Source organism: Rattus norvegicus, chromosome 2 (assembly GCF_021556685.1).
Source record: "Rattus norvegicus strain SHRSP/BbbUtx chromosome 2, alternate assembly SHRSP_T2T, whole genome shotgun sequence".
Taxonomy (NCBI): domain Eukaryota; kingdom Metazoa; phylum Chordata; class Mammalia; order Rodentia; family Muridae; genus Rattus; species Rattus norvegicus.
The window spans coordinates 121,569,677-121,590,553 of NC_141535.1; the positions used below are offsets into that span (position 1 = coordinate 121,569,677).

Sequence of the window (20,877 nt, forward strand, 5' to 3'; positions counted from 1 at the left end):
TAGGTTGTAATCTTTACTTCTAAGTAGGGGGAGATGAGTTAACTAGTGAAAAACTTTCTCTAGTAGAAAACATTTGGACTAGACTTTGAAAAACCTATACTAAAATTAATAATTTTTTTTCTTTTGGTTTTTTTGGAGACAGTGTTTCTCTGTGTAACTCTGGCTGTCCTGGAACTTGCTCTGTAGACCAGGCTGACCTCAAATTCAGAGATCCACATGCTTTTGCCTCCAGTGCTTGGATTAAAGGCGTGCACCACCACTGCCTGACTAAAAGTTAATAAATGTTCAATAGAAGTTTATTATAAATAAAAGTTTGTAAATTGGTTAGTAGAAATAGAAGGATTAAATTTTAATGCTATAGACCCTTCTGTCCATTCTTTTCCACAAAATCAGTTTTCACCTCTCTGGTCTTTTAAAATCAATATGTAATTTTTATTTTATTCTTCTAGGAAGGAAGTGAAGGACGGGTATTAGTCCTTGGGGCCACAAATCGCCCTCAAGCGCTAGATGCTGCACTCAGAAGACCTGGGCGATTTGATAAAGAGATTGAGATTGGCATTCCTAATGCCCAAGACCGGCTTGATATTCTCCAGAAACTACTCCGAAGGGTGCCACACTTACTCACCAAAGCTGAGCTTCTGAGATTGGCAAATAATGCCCATGGTTATGTTGGCGCAGACTTGAAAGCCTTGTGTAATGAAGCAGGTGAGAGTGACCACCTGTGATAAGCCTGTTTGACTATTTATAGACTTGATAACTTATGTCGCTGCTTATTAGTTATAGCTTTAATTTAGTCATAAAATATATTTATTAAAAACTTAAATAATTGAGAGAACTATGAAAAAGGAAAACGACTCTTTATTTCTATCTTTTCAAGTTCACCACTTCTAATGTGACATATTCTAAGATTTTTCCTCAGCACATGTGTCCATACACGTATAACCAGATATGCAGGTGTCAGTGTTGACAGTGTTGTTACATAGCAAAACTCAACAATGAGTGGGTAAGGGCTGTTAACTCATCTTTCGCCTGCTGAAGAATATCATGATGTTGTGTGTGTGTATACACTTGTACTACAGAGCATGTGTAAAGGTCAGAGGATGACTTCAGGTGTCTGGTCCTTGTTATTTATCTTACTTGAGATAGAATCTCCTTTTGGTCACAAGAGTACACAGGAGGCTAGGTAGCCCTTGAGTTTCTGGAGGTTATTCTTTCTCTGCCTCTCGTGCTGCTGTAAGCGCTGAGATTACAAATGTGTGCTACTGCATCCAACTGTGCATGGGGTTTAGGGATCCAGCTAAAAGGCCTCATACTTGGCACACCCTTGGTTCTACCCTACTGAGCCATCTTTGCAGCCTCTGTACTTTACTTCTGAAGCTCTTCTGTGTAGTATTTCAAAGTGTACTTAGCTATGGAAAGTATCCTTAAATGAGGGAAGCTTTTATAAGCTGTTGAAATAGTTGATTCAATAAATTTGTTGTTCAAAAAGTCTGCAGAAGTCCATTTTCCTGAAGGATTTCATTTTCTTAAAGTTCTGAAGATGAGGCATGTCTGCATTCTTAAGTGTATTGCCAAGTCTCTGATGGTATGTTTTCATTCCCTTTCATATGCTGGGTTCTCTATGCCTCTACGGTGACATTATGTTGATTGCAGTTTGTCATTTGTAGAGAAATGGCATGAAGAGATTGCTCCCAGCCTGCTAACTGCAAAGTGACTGAAGGATATCTGAGAATCCCAGCATACTGGGGCAAATAGTAAGCATAGTTTCTCTTCAGAGAATCCTGATGTTTGCCAAGCAAGCTGCATGCCTGAGGAAATGGCCTTCATGATCCTTTTCTCATAAGAAAGTAACTTTGTTTTACCTCTAAGAGCTGGACTGCTGACAGATTCCTCAGTCTGCAAGGAGGCTTGGGTCACTCTGAACCAAGATAAGCTGTTGCTAGGGAAACAGCACCTGATGAGTACTAGAAACTGGGAAATCTTTATTCTGCTTTGCCTTTAAAAGAAGCTGAAACTTTGAATAAACTGTGCATTGGTTGACTTGGCAGTATATGCTCTTACCTGCTTAATGTGGCTCTATCCTTGGGACCCCAACGTACTAGATGTTAACAGTCATCTTATATTTTCATAATATGCTTTCAAAAAGGTTTAATTCTTGTGATGGAAGAAATTTGTTTCTAAATGAGAAATACCATTATTTAGAGCTTTAATGACAGTCAACTTTTGTGCCTAAATCACTAATTTGTATTTGTATAATTTTTAGCTTTCAAGACTCTTTTATTCCTTTCATCACTTTAAACATTATATTTAAATTTTGTGTTTATGTGTTTGTTAAATGGGGTCCTTTAGGGCTGGACTTAACAGGTAGTTGTGAGCCACTGATGGGGTGCTGGGAGCAGAATTCAGGTCCTTTGTAGCAGATGCTCTTAAATGCTGAGCCATTTTTTTAGCTCTTGTTTTATTCTTTTATCTGTTCCATATACGTAGGGGAAGACAAGGAAGATAAATTCAGAGGAGAAACATTAGAATGCTTTATTATCTTACTTTTGATGGAAAAAGTAATTCTTTCACTTTGTAACAATTACCATAATTTTCAGATGGGAAGACTGCTGGGTGGGGAAGGTGGTAGGCTGTGTAGTTCACTAGGTAAAGAGAATCATTCTTTAGTGTCTTACAGCATAAGGATAGGTCCTTTTCTGTCTTCTTTCTGTGCCACTTTTAGCTTCACAGGGAGTGATGGAACTTGATGCAGAAATAAATTCCTATGGACTAAGAAACAGATGTATCAGTGGATAACTTTGCTTCCTTATTTGTCTATTCATGGTAACTTAAGAGTCTGGATTACTGTGTTGATCTGTGGACTTACCCATGATGCCAGGCAGGTATTCAGTCTTTAGTCGTTTAACATATTTCTTAACTTTATTCTATACTCAGTTGTACTGAGGGGGGTTTTATGATTTTTACTCTCTAGAAATTCTAACCAAGGAGAGAGACTCATGATGGCCTTCAGGCAAAAGGAGCTGAGAGTTCTATATAAATCTCAATTCACAGGCAGCAGGAGACTGCCTCTATTATGCTCTATTGAGTATATGAAACCTCAAAGCCTAATTCCATAGTAATATACTTCCTTCAACAAGCCTACACCTATTCCAACAAGGCCACATTTCCTAGTAGTGCCACTCCTTTATAGGCCAAGTTATGGGGCCATTCCTATTTAAACCAGTACACATGGTTTACTAGAAGAAAACTTATGGAACTCTGGGGTTAAAATGGGAGTTTAATACTTTGTCAGTTAAGAGAGGTAGGGCAGTCCATTCTGCCTCCTGAAATAAATAATATCTATAAATTTTTTTTCTTCAGTAGCTAAATGGGGATAGCAGTCTTATAATGTCATAGTAATTAACCTGTTATGTATGTCTTTTATGTACTGTTAATACTGTGCTGAAAGAGACAAATCTACCTTGATATCCAAACACACAAAGACTCAATGTATTATTGAATAAATTATGTTTAAGAGTATCCCAGTGAATTTTAAAATGAATGAGTACTCAGTATTGAAGATTGCCTGTGGTCCATGAGTATTATCTTCTAAATGGCTTCATGATATAATAATAATTACTTTTAAAAAATTAGTTACTTAATGTGTGTCTGCATGTATGTATATCTTACAGCACTTTTGTAGAAATTAGAGGACAACACAAAGGAGTCCATTTTCCCCTTCAGCCATGTGAGCCCTGGGAATTAAGCTCAGATTGCAGAATAGATATAGAACAATAGTATTGATTACTATCCTTTTGAAAATTATTGATTAAAAAAAACTTTCAAAATAATAGCTCTTCTCCGCCCTTTCTTCAGATTGTGGGGTTTTTCTCTTTTACTCATCTCACATCTAGTATGTTCTAGAAATTTGAAATTTTTTAAGGGCTTGGTATTTGTCTTAGTGTTTCACTGCTGTGAACAGACACCATGACCAAGGCAAGTCTTATAAAGGACATTTAACTGTTGCTGGCTTACAAGTTCAGAGGTTCAGTCCATTATCCTTAAGGCAGGAACATGGCAGCATCCAGGCAGGCACAGTGCAGTAGGAGCTGGGAGTTCTACATCTTCATCTGAAGGCTGCTAGCAGAATACTGACTTCCAGGCAGCTAGGGTGAGGGTCTTAAAGCCCACACCCACAGTGACACACCTACTCCAACAGGGCCATACTTTCTAATTTTGTCACTCCCTGGGCTGAGCATATACAAAACATCACAGTCATAAAACCCTTTATTATGTTTATTAGTATATTTTATTCATATTACGCCACACTATGCTTACTAGTATATTTTATTAACTTGCTTTATACAATGCCCTACAGCGATTAAAGTTTCTGTGTAGACAACTTTTCAAAATAAATTTTTTTCTAAGTCATCCTGGCTTTAAATATTTTGATTTTCATTTTTTCACTTAAGTTTATAGCTTCTTAAAGTATCACTTTGGTGTTATTTCATAGTGCCCCTCCCATTCACCTCATTTGTACTTACTTAAAGAACATAATGCATATAGACATGAAAATTCATAAACTGTAACATAGAGTAATGAATTTTCTAGAGTGAGTTTAGCAGTGCTTCGAGCAGGATGGAGAAAGAGTAGTAATTGGACTACTTTGTCTGACTCATATCCTCTTATCAACTCAAGTGATGATCACTGTTGGCTTTTAACATTATAGATGAGGTTTTCCTATTTGGTGCTATCCTCTTTTACCTATAGTATGATTCAAGATGCTAGTATTTTACTCTGGGTTGCTATTCATTTTCATTGCTGTGTTCCATTATAAAAATGTTAAGAATAATAATGATAGTTTACAGTCTATATATTTTCCTTCATACTGTATCTTTTCAGATTTTCAGATTTTTTAGTGTTGCTTTACATATTATTGATTTGTAGGAACTCTTAATATATAGCTTGATGTGAGGCTTTGTTAGATGTGTATTTTATTTTTCTATAGTGCAGTGATGTCTATTTTATGACTTAAGTATTTGCTCTTCATGGTGTCTTTAGAGGGTCAGAAATTGATAATTAGATATTTATTATATATATTAATATAGTACATTCAGTTTATCATTTGTGTCTTATATAAGAAATAGTGTTCATTGAGTATAGCTCAATGATAGAGTGCTTGTCTAATGTGAATGAAGATCTGGGTTCAACCCCAGCACTTTGGAATATAGCTGGGTCAAGTGTCATGACTATTTTGTCTGATGTGGACTTCTGGATAGCTTATTCTCTGCTTTCACATCACTACCTGTAATTCATTCACTTCCATTTGGATATTCCACTGACCAGCACAATTCACTGAAATGTTTTGTCTTGCACTAAGACTGAGTCTGTTCTGGATTCTGTGTTTATCAGTTTGCTAACTTTATATAACCCCATAAAATGTTTCAAAAAGTCTCCCCCCCACCCCCTCTGGCTGGGGATCAAACCCAGGAGCATTTCAGTTGTACCTAAATTCCTTTATTTTCCATGTATAATATTGTTAAGTTTTCTCTCTATGATATCTATGACTTATTATATTAGATGCTAGGAAATTTAAAATACATGTGAAGGCCAGAGATAGACATTGGTTGTCTTCTCTCTCTTTTCACCATACTGTTTGAGACAGGCTTTCAGCAAAACCTGGAGTTTGCTGATTTTCTAGGTTGACTGACTGGCAGGACACTGAGATCTTTGTGGTCCAGTGCTGGAATTGCAGGGACATGCTATAACACACCTCTTTACATGTGTGCTGGGGTTTAAACTTAGGCAGTGTAAAATGTTTCCGTTTTGTGCTCAGAACTAAGGCTATAGTGTTGTGCTATGCACATAGAAACACTGCAAAGATTCATTTTGCATTACATTTTGAATTAACTGTTGCATGTTTGGAAATTTAACTATTTTGTCCAGATTATTTGTCCACATTCAATTATAAGACCTTATATAGAGTTACTGTCCACAGATAAGAATCAGAACTCTGAACTCTGTTATAGTTTTATGTATTTGAAACTTCACACCTGGCATTTGAAAGAGGTAGTTGGATAATCAGTCTTGTCGGTATTTGAACTGTAAGCAAATACCAAAGCAAAGCACTTAGCATATTTGATGATTCTGGTTAGAGCCATCTTTTAAGTTTTTTTACATCTCTAAATTTTATTCTTTTGATTATTTTTTAGTGGATTATTTCTGTGATATTACTCTATTCCTTTACTTCAATATTTTAAGAAAAATAAAAAGAAACAAAACCAGTTCCTTCCAGCTCTCCAAATTGTAAACTTTCTTGAGTGAGCCTTCTGTCTTCATTCTTCCATCTCCAGTCTCTCTTAGTACCCTCATAAAAGTACCACATAATACAGAACTTATGTGTTGCCGAAGTTTCAAGTCGTTTTCTGTGTTGTATTCGAGAATCACATTTCCAAGTACCAACTGTATAATTCCTTTCAGATCTTTCCCCAGTCTCCTTAGACTTGTAGCTTGGTTTTAGTGTACTCAGAAAAGGAGTGGTGACAGAAGGCTTGTTGCTATTGTACTTGTTTTAATTATACCCTAAATGTTATTTTATGTTTGCAAAATACCTATCCTCTCATATATAATTTCAGTTTGTCATGTTTCCACTGCCTAACTTAAGACCTTGAGTTTGCTTTAATTCTCTGTGTCTCCTTTACCCTTAATCTCACCCTTCGTGCCATACATACTTTAAGTACATACTGTAAATGCTGTAATACCCACAGAGTTTGAGGTTAGTACTGTTGTTATCTAGTTGATATTCATGGAACAAGTGATAAGTTTTGTTTTATCTTCCTCTTTGTAGGTCTGTATGCCTTGCGAAGAGTCCTGAGGAAACAGCCTAATCTCCCTGATAGCAAGGTGGCTGGCATGGTGAAGATTACCCTAAATGATTTCTTACAGGGGATGAATGATATCAGGCCTAGTGCTATGAGAGAGGTAGCAATTGATGTCCCAAATGTGAGTAATTTATGTTCTCTGCCAGCCTTACTATTTGAATAATATTCTTAAGGAAACTGAGACTCCAAGATGACTGATTTACTAGATTAAGCTTTTTTAACTACTACATTCTTTTGAGAGATTTAAAGCTGAAGTTCTCTGGTAACTCAGAGAAGTCCTTTCATATGTCCTCTACCTGGTTTTTCTCTTGTGACAGCATCTTGTAGAACTAGATGGGGCATGCATACTGCTCAGGTCTGTTACTCTGACTCGGACTACTTCACTTTCATTTGGACTTTGTAAAGACTTGTGCTTATCACCACATTCAAATCACCTCAAGAGTTCTCTCACACCACGTTTTTATAATAATGCATAACTCAGTTCTCATTTTTAAACTTTTATTATTTAAAAAAATAATATAAATGAAATAATACTGTATACCTATAACCTTTTAGAATTAGCTTTTTTACTTAACATAATTCCCTGGAAATTCATCTAAATCAGTGAATTTTCCCCCTTTGGAGTGGGGGGTCACATGTCAGATAGTTACATTACAGTTCATAACAGTAGCAAAATTACAGTAATGAAGTAGCAACAAAAATAGTTTTATGGTCAGTGGTCACCAAAACATGAAGAACTTTATTAGAGTCACAGTATTAGGAATGTTGAGAATCACGGATCCAAAGCTTATATGTATCAGTTTGTTCTTTTTTTATTTCAGTGGTTAAGTCATCTTTATGCTCTTAAATCAAAATACCCAGGCATAGATTTGATAAAAGAAATACTTTTTTTGTTCATACTTTGATAGAATTTCAATTATTTGTTTTTCTTTTGAGACAGGGTTTCATAAGAGTCCAGGTTAGTTGGTTACTGTATAGTGAGGATGGCCATGGTTCCTTCTTCTTCTGCCTTTAAAGGACTTCGGGGTTGTGTGGAGGGGAGGTGTGTGTATGTGTGTGTGTGTGTGTGTGTGTGTGTGTGTGTGTGTGTGTGCGCGCGCGCGCGTGCGCGCGCATGCATTTGGGGTGGTGCGGAGGGGAGGTGTGTGTGTGTGTGTGTGTGTGTGCAAGTGCACATACTTGTATGTAAGTGTGCATACATGGGTGTGTATGGAGATTGGGATGTCAATGTTGATACCCTCCTTAGTTGATTTCCACTTTATTTTTGAGAAAATGTCTTTACGAACCTGGAGCTCATCCATTCAGCTTGGCTGGCTAATAAGTTCCCGGGGTCTGTCTCTGCCTCCCCAGCACTTGGATTACAGATGTGCATTGGTATGTCTGACTTTTTATGTGGGTCCTGTAGTTCCAAACTCAGGTCCTCGTGCTTGTATTAAAAATACCTGTTTTACATAGCCAGCTTCCCAGTGCCTTGCCTCAGGTTTGTTGGTAACAAATATTATTGGTTTTCATTAGGGTTTTCATTATTGGTCCTCATTAGGGATGAGCAGTATGCAAGATGATAGGCTTTTCTCTTGCTGCTTCAGTATCCCTTGACATTTGGAAACTTGTTGATGTATGTGAGTGATTAGATAAACTTTCATTTTATTGTATTTCAAGTCGTCAGGGATTTCCTCAGTCTGTTTGCCTACTTGCCTGTGCGTAGTTGGGAAACCATTATCTCTTTAAGCACTAGCTCAGCTCTCACCCACTCTTTACCCCTTCTAGAACGTTTTTATGCATACCTTTATGTTCATTTGCTTGGTGGTATTCCATGAATCCTGTAGGCTTTTTTCACTGCTTTTTCTCACCATGTTAGGTAATTTCAAAAGACCTACTATGCTGTTCTTTCACCTGGTTGAGGGGCTATTGACATTTGTATTTTGAATTTTTATTTTAGTCATGGTGCCCTTCAGTTTTAGAATTTCTTTCAATATTTTTCTTTTTATTGAAAATAGATTCTATTCTCTTACAATGTATCTTGATTATATTTTCCCCTCCCTCTATTCCTGTCAGTCCTCCCTACTTCTCCTCCCCTCCCATTCTCTTCCCTCCTTTTTTAGTCTATCATTAGAAAAGATCAACCAAACATAATAAAATAGAATAAAGCAAAACCTACCATATCAAAGTTGGACAAGGCAACCCAACAAAAGGAAAAGAGTCCTAAGAGCAGGTACATGAATCAGAAATCCACTCGTTCTCACATTCAGGAGTTCCATAAAAATACTAAGCTAAAAGCTATAATATATATGCAGAGGACCTGTTGAACCTGTGCAGGCCTTGTTCTTGCTGCTTCTGTCTCTGAGGTCGTATGAGCTATGCTCAGTTGATTCAGATGGCCTTGTTCTCCTGTTGTCTTCCATCCTCTCACTCCCTTACACTCCATGGGGTTCCTTGAGCTGTGGGGGAAGGGATTTGATGGAGACATCCCATTTAGGTTCTCTCTCTGTGTGTAATATCTGGCTTTGAGTCTCCGCATCTTCTCATCTGTTTCTGGATGAAGCTTTCCTGATGGTGACTGAATAACACATTGAAAGACACTAATCTATGAATATAGTAGAATATTAGGAATCATTTTATTAATACTTTCTTCTCCTCTTCCTCTTCCTCCTCCTCCTCCATCATCATCATTGTCATCGTCATCATCATCATCATCAGTGGTATTTGGTTTTACTCTAGCTTTCTGGGATATCTAGTTTCTGGTTCTTGGTCACTTAGGCAGTGTTGGGTATGGACTCCATGTTAATGAGTGGTCCTTAAGTCAGATATTGGTTGGCTACTCCCACAAGTTCTGTGACACCATTGTCCTAGCATATTTTGCAGGCAGGACAGATTGTAGGTCAAAAGTTTTGTGGGTGGTTTGGTATTTACATTTCCTTTTTGGTAACCTTTCCAAACCAAAGACATTAGAACATACAGGTGAAGGCTCCTTGTAGGTACCAACTGGACTTCTCCATGTTTAGTGAACTTCATGGCTGTTGTCCTCAGCAGTGGTGCCCTGCTGTCAGTTTGCAGAGAGCAACCTGTTGTCTTAACAACAGCCTTGGTTGTTAGGAGGATTTTCATTTGACCCGCACTTGGCCAACAATTCAACTGAATGCAACCCAGTCCCAATACTGGAAGGAAGCCTTGTTTGGTAACAAGAGGTGGCCATATTGAGACTCTGCATCCCCCATTAATTACAACGCCTCACTAAGATCACCTTCATATATTTTTAGGAAGTTTCTACTGTACTAGGTTTCCATTATCATCCCTCAAAATGCCCTTCAATTCTAGCTGTCTCCGTCCACATTCTTTTTCTTTACAGTATTTACCTTTTCCCTCCTCACCTGATCTTCCTGTTTTCTTCCCACTTGTCCCCAGTCTGCTTATAAAATCAATTCTATTGCTTTTGGGAATCCACATCTTCACCCTAGACCCTTCTTCTATACCTAACCTCTCTCGGTCTATGGATTGTTGCTAGTCACTGTTGCTTCTTCAAGAAATGTCTTAGGAGATTACAGGTTCTACATGCCAATTGCTGCTTAAGCCTCACATGGTCTGGCCAGGTTCCTGAATCAGCAAATGACATAGCATAGACATCTTGTTCTATGAGTTTTGGCCTCAGTCTGCAGAACTTATGATTGATGGTGAGATGATAGGCCTGGAGCCTGATCCCTGAAGACTAGTGCTGAGGTAGTTAGAGTAAGGCCAGCCTTAGTCTATGAGATCTGTTTGAAGTAGTGGCTGTGGTCATAAGCCTAGTACATCAGTGCCTCTAGCTTAATTGTAAAATTCCAGCACCTAAAATAAGCCCACATCAACATGAGAGAGATGCCCATCAAGTTAATGTCACTTCTGAAGTAAACATTGCTTGAATTCTTTTTATGGGTAAAACACTACTTGTATAAACCACTAGAAGTCAGCTTCACTAATTAGATATTTAAGATGTATTGCTCTGTGTGTGTGTGTGTGTGTGTGTGTGTCTGTGTGTCTGTGTGTGTGTGTCTGTGTGTCTGTGTGTGTCTGTGTGTCTGTGTGTTTTCTGGCACCTTTTCAGATGAGCCTACTTCTGGATGTGCCTTGTCAGATGAATTTCATCAGATGAACCCATTGAGTAAGCTCTTTGCTGTTGTAAAGTTCAAGTGAAAGGAGTTAATTGACTGTAATTATGTTTCAGTCTTCATTACCCTTAGGATAACTGTGAAGAATTTTGAGTTTTTACTTTTTAAATACCATGAACATTCTATTTTCTTTCTTTTTCTTTCTTTTTAACAGACTCCAAGAATTGAAGGTTTTTATGATACGATGAAACTAAGTAAGGTTTGCTTTTCTTGGGTTAGATGATACAACTTGTAGAAACTCTGTTAATTCCATGTTGATTTTGATAGACCTTTTTATTTTCATTTTATTTGTTTTGTTTCTTGTTGTCTAGACATAAAAGTGTCTTGGGTTGCTCCGAAGATCCTAGTCTTCCTGGAAGCTTGTCCCCTACATTTTTATAGTTATAAGTAATAAAATTGAACAGGAAAGCACATTTGGGAAATCGATTAATTTTAACCAGGAAATAAACACTGCCAAAAATAAAAATGTAATTTCAATCTTATGAAATATTTCAGAGTTTAACACCATCATTTTGTTCTTTATACCTTACTTTTTAGGAGAAAGGAGAAACAATACAAACGCAAGTGGAAAGATTGTTACTGTTGCTTGCAATCCTGATTACTGTGTTAAAATTAAATAGTTTCTTTTAGATTTATAACTGGAAAACTTCATTTTCAGTACCTGATATCCCTTACATTGTACAAATGTTGAAGTATAGTTGTGGGCATATATTTCATTTGTATATGTACTTAGGAATTTTTAATGACTGGCTAAAAGACAGTGGGTTTTTTGTTTGTTGTTTTTTGTTTTGCATGTGTTTTAATGAGTAGGAGAGAGACCTACATAATTCTGGCATTACAGTGGAACTAAAACTCAGGCTTGTTTTTAGGGAAGTTTCATTGACAGCCATCTTTATGGCCTAGAAAACTCTGCATGTGGTTGTGTGGTGTGGTGTGGTGTTTGTTTATTTATTTTTACCTTTTCCATTAATATCTAAGCATATTTTCTGATCCCTTTTAAAGAAGCATCTGGAGATTCTGTGTTTTTTTTCCCCCGAGATCTTAGAAGGGTTTTTGTTTGTTTGTTTTTCTTGTTTTTTGTTTTTTTGACAAGTGTGTGTATTTTAATGTTACAGAGTTATTGTTGGCCCAGTAAGAACTTTGGAACAGGTAGTAAACCACTGTCTGTCTCTTAAACTTATGCTAGCACTTATTAGCACAAAATAACAAAGCGTGAAGTACTTTTTGTTACAATATTTTCTGTAAAATACCACCTTTAAGAGTACTTTTGTTCCTGACAGTATAAAACTTGGCTTCTGATTAAAGGTCAGCAATCCTTTTGGAGTTGACACTATTTTCTCAGTAACTGCCCCAGGATCTGAAGCCCCTTTGTAGGTTTTCATTCCTTTCGAAACTAGCCTTTTAAAGTAGTTTTTGAAATTTATGTATTGAGTTCTTGGGCTTGTGTGGATGTGTAATTAAAATATTCTATTGGAGTGCTTGTCTAGGAAGTCTTGAAAGACATCGTTTTTCTTGTGGAATTTCTTTCACTTATCTGCTTATCTGACAGCAGCTGTTTCTTCTAACTGTATTAACATTAAAAAAAATTTTTTTAAGCCACTTTAAGCAGAACAGAGACAGAAAAGAAAGGACCCAGCCGTAGAGTATCCAGTTAGGTTTGTTAAAGCTTTCTGCTAAGTAAGGTGACTCTAACTTACTAAGACAGTCCTAGATACTTAACATAGTGCTATTCGTTGAAAGATGAACTATTTAAAGCTAATACTGTCTGAAGTCAAGGTGGTAGTCAGCCAGTTAGGTTTGTTAAAGCTTTCTGCTAAGTAAGGTGACTCTAACTTACTAAGACAGTCCTAGATACTTAACATAGTGCTATTCGTTGAAAGATGAACTATTTAAAGCTAATACTGTCTGAAGTCAAGGTGGTAGTCAGCCAGTTGCAGCATTTTAGGATCTCATGCTGGTGTCAATCCTTCTTGTACACTCTCTTTCCACAACGCCCTTCTGTGCTTTAAGACATTTTCTCCCTGCAAAAGCAAGTTGTAAAGACTTATATTAAAATTATTTTTATGTTTTTTTTAGCACATAGAAAGGGCTATAATATTCAAGTGCTAAAGTCAAAAGATGACATTGGCTTGCCTTTAGTTTAAGGATTGTAGTGATTATAACAAAGAAACAACACTAAGAAGCCCTAAGAGTGATGAATAATTATTACAGTTAAGGATTACTTGTGAAATTACAAATGTAGTCAGGTTTTTATTTTTTGCCACTGCTTCTTTAGAACATAATGGTGATTGTCTCTCAGATGTCTAAATATGGGACACTTAGTAAATCCTGTATTCCAGCAAATGTAATTAAATGTAATATCCTTAAGTCTCATAATGAATGAGGCATTATTTTTATTTTATAAATTAGACATTTAAAGAGATAGAATAAATGATGCAAAATCACAGTGAGTAATGATCAGATTTGAACTTATTTTTCACCATTCTGAATTTTAGAAAATGATATGCTTAAAAGACATGAAACTTTTTAAAAAGAAACAAAAGACGGAATTGTGAATGTGTATTCAACCCCAGTGCTGGCAGTGACTACTTTTAAGACAGGAATACAGATAATTTAATTTATATTCTTTCATAATTTGACTATTCTTATGTAAACTATCTTCATAGTCAGTCAAGAAAGTGGACATTATTATATTTTTTAACATTCTGATATCTTTAAGTAAATCTTATATATGCAGTTTTCAATGATAAGTTTTAAGGTGGTTATTACTAGAGTTAAAACAAGTATTTACTTAGACTAAGACTGTATATCTTTGAGGTTACTTTTCAGCTTTTGTTTTGCAGAGTATAGATTTATGAGGATATTGTACCTTTGTGGCTCCTAGGACATATAAAAGATAATTCTTAAAAAGTGACTGCATTTCTTTCACTTGTTTCAATCATAATACAAGTTGGGAAGAATATTAAGGCATCATAGTTGTAGTAATTATTAGGGGTAGGATGAGGGTAGTTTTATATTTTTACTGATAGGTTTGGGTTATAGATCTCTGTTCACTGTATCATTTCCCATGATAATCTGAATTAATCATATGCATACCCAATTATGACTAGGCATCAAATGAATAATGGGATTTTCCTTAAAATTCATTTAAAGGGCAGACAGGTTTCCTTTTACATCCAAAACAGGTTTTGACTCGTATACATACTGATCCTTGTTCCTGTTTATACCACAGGTTGTATTGGCCTTTTATAAGGGGGAGTCACTAAGTATTGTTAGGGACCTAGAAGTTGGAGTGACACATTGTCAAAAGTCTTTCTGAAAAGCAAAAATTTAGAGAATATATTGAATACAAAATTTTCCTATAGATTATTGAGTTGTATTTTGAGAGACACTTTATCGACAGACGGAAACATCCTCCCTATTCATTTGGGGGAATAGAATTGAAATTTTTTAAGCTCATTTATTTCAAGGCATGCTCTTTTCTATTCTCCTTTAAAATTTTTTTAACTGTTTATGTGCTAAATTGGCATAAGTTTGTGTTCTGCCATCTGCTAGGATACTTAATATACCATGTGCTTTAAAGAATATGCTTGTGCTCCTAGAATATGCTCATATAGTGTGTTCTTGCTGTATATATATAACTGCAGAGCCAAAAGTGAATGGCTCACAGGATTTCAGAATACGCTATCATTTTCGTTCTTGCATGTTAAAGAAGTTGCTTCTCTGACTTCCATATCTGCAGTGCTGCATGCCATACTCCATAGGATTTTCTCCCTGTCAAGAGTATTCATGTGAGAAGATACATGCACATATACATGTATTTCACTGGCAAAGCATTAAATTGAAGAGCACTCTGATGAGATAGCTTTTGGTGCCTTGTTATCAGATTAACTGAATTAAGTTCTTAAATCCTCTGTACTTTGTGATCCCTTTTTCATTTTTTACTACCATTTTTAAAAATTTACCCAGAAAATTTTTATGGAAGATAAGGCTATTAAAAAGTGACATCTTTCCAGCTTACTGTTTAAAAAAATTAGAAAGTTCAAAAATTGATTATGCCAATATTCATATTCTTAGAGAAAGGTAAAGCATATGTGGGAATTACTAAAGCTGGTTAATTGTTCAGAGTATAGATCTTTGTGTGTACTTGATCATCTTTTGTTTGAATTATTTTATTTGAATGTTTTCAGAATACAAATTGTAAAGAACAAATCAAAGAAATTGGAATGTCCAAGTAGGAATTGCACATCAGGGTGTAATAGCTCTGTTGTACTTCTGCCAAATGCACACTATTTTATACTAATCACTGTTGCCTCTGGTAAACAATAAGTATGATTCTGCCTGTCATTGGTTGATGGTTCAAGGTTATAGGCTCAGGTACACTAATATCAAGGTATTTGTAATTCATAAAATCAGAAATCAGCTAACTGGGTGGGAGGAGGCAAAATAAGTTCATTGAATATTGTTTAATGAGTTTCCCATGGTGTCTTAGTCATGTTGACTAAGCAACTCATAAAAAAGAAAACATTTAATTGTGGGCTTGCTTGCACTTCAGAGTTAGTTCATTTTCATAGGGAGAGCATGGCTGTACCTCCAGATCCATAGGCAGCAGGAAGAGAGACTGGACCCAGCATGGGCTTTCCATGATATACTTCTTCCAACAAGGCCACACCTACTCCCAACATAACCACAACTTCTAATCCTTTTCAAATAGTGCCACTCCCTTGGTGACTAAGCATTCAGATATATGAGCTTATGTAGCCCATTATATTTCAAATCAGAAAGCATAAGGCACAGGTATAACCAGGCTCCGACAGCTATGTCTTTGCCTTTATTGGAGCTTTTACTGATCTCAGCAAATACTGCCCAAACATGGGAAACATTGCTTTGTTTTGTTGAAATATGGTATACAGATCAGCAGAGTGTGGCATACTGTAGGAAGGCTAGGAGTCAGATCACCCGCCTCTCTGAGCTTAATGATACAGCAGATAAACTTCTTATTTTGGTAGCACTAAAAGTGAGGAAATGGAAAGCTAGTTTTATATATCAAAAACCCAAAATATTTACACATTTCAAGTTTCTTTTTTATTTTACCAACCCCATCCCCTTGCACTTTGTTTCATGAGTAAATCTTGTAGATTTCCTGAAGTGCAGATCAGCTATGTTTATATTAAAAGCTTCTAAAGACTTATCAATATGTTCGAAACCTATTGGTCTCCTTTATTTAGCTTTAGAGTTCTCTGTGACTTCATCATTTCCGTTTTCTTCCATCTGAGCCCTTTCCTCTTTCCCTGTCCTGTTCTTCCTTCCTTCTTTCTTCTCTCTGTACCTCCCGTCCTCTCTCCTTCCCTTTTTTGTTTTCACATCTCACCTCTTATCCAAGAGTTGGCTTTCAAATTATCTTCCAGCTGGAATTAATATTTTCTTTTTGGGAGCTCTTGAAGCTTCTTTCTGTTTTGTCTTTTAGTGTACTTACTTAGTGCCCTTTCTATGGGACATAGGGACACACACACACACACACACACACACACACGCACACACACACACGCACACACACACACGCACACGCACGCACATGCACTCGCAGTTCCTTCTTTTTCAAACTTTGTACTTACGTCTTACTCTCTTGTTTTCTTTGTACTTTATCTAGTTCAATAGCCTTTGCCCCAAATTGCATTTATATGTAAATTTATAAAGAATATTTTGTTCAGGGGTGGTGATACATGTCTTTAATTTCAGCAGTCTCAAGGCATAGGCAGAGGGAGGCTGATCTCTATGGGCTCCAACCTAGCTTGGTCTACATAGTGAGTTCCAGAATAGCCAGGCTTTATGGTGATACCTCCCTCCTAGTCCCCTGCAAACACTCAGCTCTGTTTCAGAGATATTTCTTAGGTGAGAAGAGAAGCAGGTTTGAAGATACTTTAACTATATTCCAAAGGCAAAGATCTCAAGGATTTACAAAACTATACCTTAAAATCACTTTGTTAATTTTTTAAAAAAATATTAAAAATTGTTTTATTTTGTGCAGTGTCAGGGTTCTGAGTCAAGTGGGTCAATCGAAGAGAGGATCACTCAAATGTATGGCAGCAGGAAGGAATAGTTTAGATGAACTGAACCTAGAACACCCTTACAGAAGCATGTTTATTGATTGTTACACAAAAGTTGGTTTTGTTGTTGTCATCATCATCTTTGTTTGTTTTTTGTTTTTGTTTTTGGATTAAAAAAAGTTCCTCATACAAAAGTCCATAACTTTAGTCTTCATTGTACACTGTTTGCAGTACTCAATAATGCAAGACATTCCAGGTGTGCCAGGACTCTTATGACCGCAGTCATGCAAAGGTTGTAAAGCTCCTTTAGAAAAACAACTCCAGGGCTGGAGAGATGGCTCAGTGGTTAAGAGCACTGACTGCTCTTCCAGAGGATCTGAGTTCAATTCCCAGCATCCACGTGGTGGCTCACAACCATCTGTAATGAGATCTGATGCCCTCTTCTGGCCTGCAGGCATGCATGCAGGCAGAACACTGTATGCATAATAAATAAATAATTTAAAAAAAAAAAAAAGAAAAACAACTCCATATAAAACAAAACACTAATCACTGTTCTCTATAGAGATTTCTTCAAGGTCAGTGTACTTTCAGGAAACAACTGTTTATTCTCATGTCTACCCTACATACACTGACAAAAAACTATTTCATTCTATGTTTACCCTACACATAATGATTCTACTACAATCCCACTATACATTTCCTTTCTCCATTCTGGATATAGAGAAAACAGGCCACACAATTACAGAAATGTACTGGTGTATGAAGTGCAGTCCTGCACCGTATCATTTTGAGCTCTTGCAAGTTCTTAGTACCTGTAACACAGCTGCTTTCCTTTCCTTTGCCTCAGTAAAGCCTGCCTCATGAATAGTTGTGGGGAGTTCTCTGCCAGCTGAAACATTTATGAGATGTGAAACCCACACTGTCACTTGTCTGTGTGACTTTGGGCAGTTTTTTTACTTCAGAACATGGATACTTGCTTACTAACTCAAACTAATTTTCCACAAATGGGACAAACTTTAAAAAGACATCTAAAAGGTTTAGTAGTAATTATATAACAAGCAGAAATTAAATTTTCTTTAGTTTTTTTTATACAGTATGTAACTATTAAGTGCTGCTAATTTACCTCTTGTAATTCTTGAATTTTTAAGGATCTTATTCTGTAACAGGTTAGTCTCCTATTGCTCCTATTTTATTAATCCTATGTTCCATTTTTCTTAGTTTTCTGTCCTATGAAGTGTTTTATTTTACAACAAGGTATTCAGAAAAGTGCACATATCCTAGGGATAACCAACAGCCATCTGATTCTATTTAAGACCTATTGATTAGGAAGGAATTCAGACCTGGTATTTATAAATGTAGCCTACTACCTATGACTAGTGAGACCAGAAGAGAGCCTACTAACATTTTCCAAAACCAATGTAAATTCTGAATATTTACCCACAGGTAAATAAAACTCAAATCCCCCATCAAGGAATCTTCATTTTGCAGGAGAAGGAAACCTTTACAGAAATCCATAACTTACCAAAATGCCGATAGCATTTCATTATGGGGTGCCCAGTTACAACAACAAAACTATCACCTAAGATACAGGGCAATTTTGGAAGAGAGAGCAGAATAATGCTAAGAGATGGAGAATTAGACTGTTATGATATAATCCCCCTGATAGGTTATCTAATCCTAAATGATCAGCCTTAAACATGTATGAATTTACCACCAAATGAACTCAACAAGTTGTACGTATAAATTTGTGTATGTGTGTTTGTGATGATAAGTAAAGAATAAGAGGCAGTGATTTTGAGAGGTATTGAGGGTTTCTGGGAGGAGCTAGAGGGTAGAGAGGGAGGGGAGAAATAATACAACTACAGCACTCATGCAAAATTCCCAATAAATAAACAAACAAGGTGTTCTGTTGAAGTTCCATTTTTACTTTGAGCAGGAGTACTGTTATTAACTTACTTGAGGTAAGTATCATAAAGAAGTCATTCTGTACTTAGAGCCTACTCACCTAATTTAGTGAATATACATACTTACTTAAAGATGCTTCATTTGTCCTTCAAAGACAAATTACAATTAATGATAAGGAAAAAAATTTGTTTTGTAGGTATCCTGGTCAGATATTGGAGGACTGGAAAATATCAAACTGAAATTGAAACAGGCTGTGGAATGGCCCTTGAAACATCCTAAGTCTTTCAGCAGAATGGGTATTCAGCCACCTAAAGGAGTTCTCTTGTATGGGCCTCCTGGATGCTCAAAAACAATGATAGCAAAGGCTTTGGCCAATGAAAGTGGGTTGAACTTTCTAGCTATAAAGGTAGGATGTTGGAGTTTCAATGGTTAATCTCTCTTTTAGCTTCTTTCCTTATATCTTGTATGGTGTCTGTTCCATAAGGAACAGTTGCTTTTTATTTCTTTATTTGAAGTAGATGACGGTAAAATATGAGTAGAGAAGATAAGAAATAAGTTGGTGCAAATACCCAGCTTAAGTAGAGCTAATATGGTACAGTCAAAATTCTGAAGAGATGTGTCTTTCTTCATCTCCCTTCCCCAAATGAATGATTGGGAAATAAGTATTTTTGACAAGAGCAGTTTTCTTCCCTTTTGTGCCAATCACTCACGTTTTTTAGAGCTTCTAGGTGCTTGCAGCACATCTGGCTCACACTTGCTGTTTCCTGCTCGTGGAAGTATTTCTCTAGAATGAACTTCTGTGTGTACTGATGTTGATTTTCACAATGCTTTCTTCATAGTGCCTATGTGTAATTCTATCCCTTGCAGATTTTACTTTTTGTGGGCATATTCCCTCATATTTGCCATAATCAACACTTGGTTAATTTGCCTCCTCTAGACCACTTAGACCTTAAACACTTGATTTGAATTGTAATAGCCCAGACTACCAGACAGGTGTCAGGCTCATTTAAGCAGCCCCTGGGAAGACTGGAAAAGTCCAGGAAATTATTACAGAGCAATACTGCAAGAGCCTGAGGTCACAAGCTCATAGTTGAATTTGTTACTGTGAAATAATAAGACATAGGGGCTCCGTCAGGTTCAGTTCTCCCCAGATCAGTAATGCAGTTGTGCAAATACTTTTACATATTCTTTGGATATTTGTTGTTTTGAAAATTTGAACAATAGAAATCTTTACCATGGTTGCTAAAAATAATATATGCTCAAATAAGGTAATAATTATATAGTTTTTCTTGATCACACTTACCAGTATAATGCATGCTGTCTAGTGGGTAAAATATACCAGTATCAAGTTGCCGAGGTTATTTTTAAATTGCTGAACAAAATCCTCCTGGGGTTTTAACAGTACACATTTTAAAGATTGGTATGTCGTTTTTAAAATAAAACTTAGTAAATGTGAGACTTACAAACCATACTGTTTCCATCTCAATTGTATAGTTAGATGCAAATTGATGTTTAAAATGCAGTATTTTCAAATTAGGTTATGGAGTTATTTATTTAGAAAGATTTAGAAGTCATCTTTGCAGCTTGTTCTGTTCCCCACCTTTTTATTTACAGCGTTGGTATTTTGTAATTCAACTCAGCTGCTATGGCCTTTTGTTTGCCTCAGTAAAACCTGCCTAAGTTCACAGTTTGGAGCAGTTCTCTGTCACCTGAAACATTTATGAGTTGTGAACCTCACATTGTCATTAATTTGTGGGACTTGGGACATTTACTTCACTTCTTTGTATTTAATATTTTTAATTAAAATTATGGCATGTGTATATTTTATATATATCATATATTTATATATTTCATGATTAAAGCAGGGTCGTATTTTTTTTAAGATTATTATTATAACAAAATGCCTGAGGCAGGCTGTTAGAG

At 36.3% G+C, this 20,877-nt stretch overlaps 1 protein-coding gene across 4 annotated transcripts in view; it reads left to right on the plus strand.

Annotated features, from left to right (window-relative positions):
* The window catches only part of Afg2a (AAA ATPase AFG2A), a 191,026-nt gene that overhangs the window by 18,119 nt on the left and 152,030 nt on the right, over positions 1-20,877 (plus strand). For all 4 annotated transcript variants that reach the window (XM_087626275.1, NM_001415082.1, XM_087626279.1 and 1 more), the window contains 3 exon segments: positions 450-705; positions 6,827-6,981; positions 19,151-19,360. In XM_087626275.1, the coding sequence (XP_087482401.1) occupies positions 450-705; positions 6,827-6,981; positions 19,151-19,360 (621 nt within the window).